This window comes from Alligator sinensis, unplaced genomic scaffold (assembly GCF_000455745.1).
Source record: "Alligator sinensis unplaced genomic scaffold, ASM45574v1 scaffold984_1, whole genome shotgun sequence".
Taxonomy (NCBI): domain Eukaryota; kingdom Metazoa; phylum Chordata; order Crocodylia; family Alligatoridae; genus Alligator; species Alligator sinensis.
Genome location: NW_005842204.1, coordinates 1,264,185 through 1,265,835, shown reverse-complemented (window position 1 = coordinate 1,265,835; position 1,651 = coordinate 1,264,185). Strand labels below are relative to the sequence as shown.

Sequence of the window (1,651 nt, the reverse complement as noted above, 5' to 3'; positions counted from 1 at the left end):
GCTGAAGTTTAATGGAAAAGCTACAGCTAAAATTCTCATGAAGATCCTAACAACATTTAGGATTCCCTCCTTCCCTTTCCCTTATAATCACAGTTGCCAAAATAGTCAAGAGGATAGGATGGCATCCTGTCTTGCTTGAGTATGGTATGAGTATGCTTAGATGTACCATGTGCAAAGAGCCTGGACTGAGTACCATGAATATATCCCCTTGCAATACCATCGCTTCAGTGAAATTAGGGAGAATCTAAAAGAATATGCTCCGTTTCAGTGAAAAGAAATTGGCCATCAAGATCTTTAGTATCGTATGATAGCACACATCTCAAAATAACTGACAGTAAGATACTAAGCCCTTGCATCAAGTGCTTTATACGCTGTAGTTCTGTTGAAATAGTCATCTTGATTTTGGGAAAAGGTATTGATTACTGTCCATAGTGGTAGCATATTCCCTATTTTTCTGTGAATTACTCATGGTAATCCTCTAAAGGAATCCAATTTAAACATAGGCTTTACACCTTCACTTAGAATTGGCCATTCAGCATTATTGGCCATAGTAGTGAATACACCAATCACTTCAGATAACATAAATGTTCCTTCACTGCTGATTTAGTCTTCACCTGATTCTGGGGAAACTACCTGAAATGTATATTCAGTGACAGTTTATGTAAAAAAAAAAACAAAAAACCCCACACCCAAAAAACTGACTCTTTTATATTATGACTTGCAGCAATACCCATCGGATAGTTTTACAAACCTGACTGCTGCAGAATGCTAAAGGCCTAAAACTTTGATGGTCCCTAGGCAACAATACTGACCAAGTGATGCTCTATAGACAATACCATGCTGCTCCCTCCCCAGTCAACGACTTTTCTACCTGTAGAAAGTCCATTTCCCATGGCTGCCGGTGGCATCGGAGATCTTGCATACCAAGTGTACCCCATGAGGGGGGAACCACTGCTTCAGGGCTGTGCTACCAGCCCCGCTTTTTAAAAAACTTGTTACTGAGAGCTGCTTTTTGTATCTGCAAATGTTACAGAGTAGTGGATTGCTGTAATAAAACTTGATTTGTGACAATTTCACTTTGAGTTTTTTTGTTATCTAGGAAAATGACTTTTAACACTAGATGGCAGTAAAATCAGGAGTTTTACAGAAGTATGTATATTTTTACATAGATAGTTTTCTATTGATGCCTTGAGGATGTGCGGGCCGGGAGCGACCCGAGCCCTTTTTCGTGCTGCACGCGGGCTGTGGCCAGCAGCCCGGGCACGCTGGATCGGAGAGGGAGGGCGACGAGCTGGAATTAGGCACAGACGCTTAGCGGTAGTTTTAAACATTGGTTACTTACACCGAGATGGCAGTGATGTAGGCTGGAAAACTTGCTTGAGTGGCGGTTACAGACAGGAAAGAAGAGAGGCGGACAAGAGTTCTAAACTCGTGAACTCAGCCCAATCCGGCTGAGGGCTCTAAACACGCGAGCCCGTCGTGTCAACCGAAGAAAGTACTCGTCCGAAAACAGCTCTGAATAAACTCACACGAAGTTTGCTAGGCTTCGTGGGTCCGGTTCTTTTGCGCGCAGGAAGGGATACGTCTAGGAATCTATCGGCGACGGGGAGAGGCCAGAGGCTGATCAGACCTCTGTTGCCTGCTTGAAATG

The 1,651-nt window shown here is 43.4% G+C and overlaps 1 protein-coding gene across 2 annotated transcripts in view; it reads left to right on the top strand.

Annotated features, from left to right (window-relative positions):
- TRNT1 (tRNA nucleotidyl transferase 1) overlaps nucleotides 1-1,065 on the top strand; it is a 10,332-nt gene extending 9,267 nt beyond the window's left edge. For both annotated transcript variants that reach the window (XR_003094777.1, XM_025207695.1), the window contains one exon: nucleotides 725-1,065. Coding sequence is in view for 1 of the 2 variants with exons in the window: in XM_025207695.1 (XP_025063480.1) it covers nucleotides 725-772 (48 nt within the window). In the remaining variant the exon portion in view is untranslated. The remainder of the gene's footprint in view (nucleotides 1-724) is intronic.
- Nucleotides 1,066-1,651: the final 586 nt, after the last annotated feature.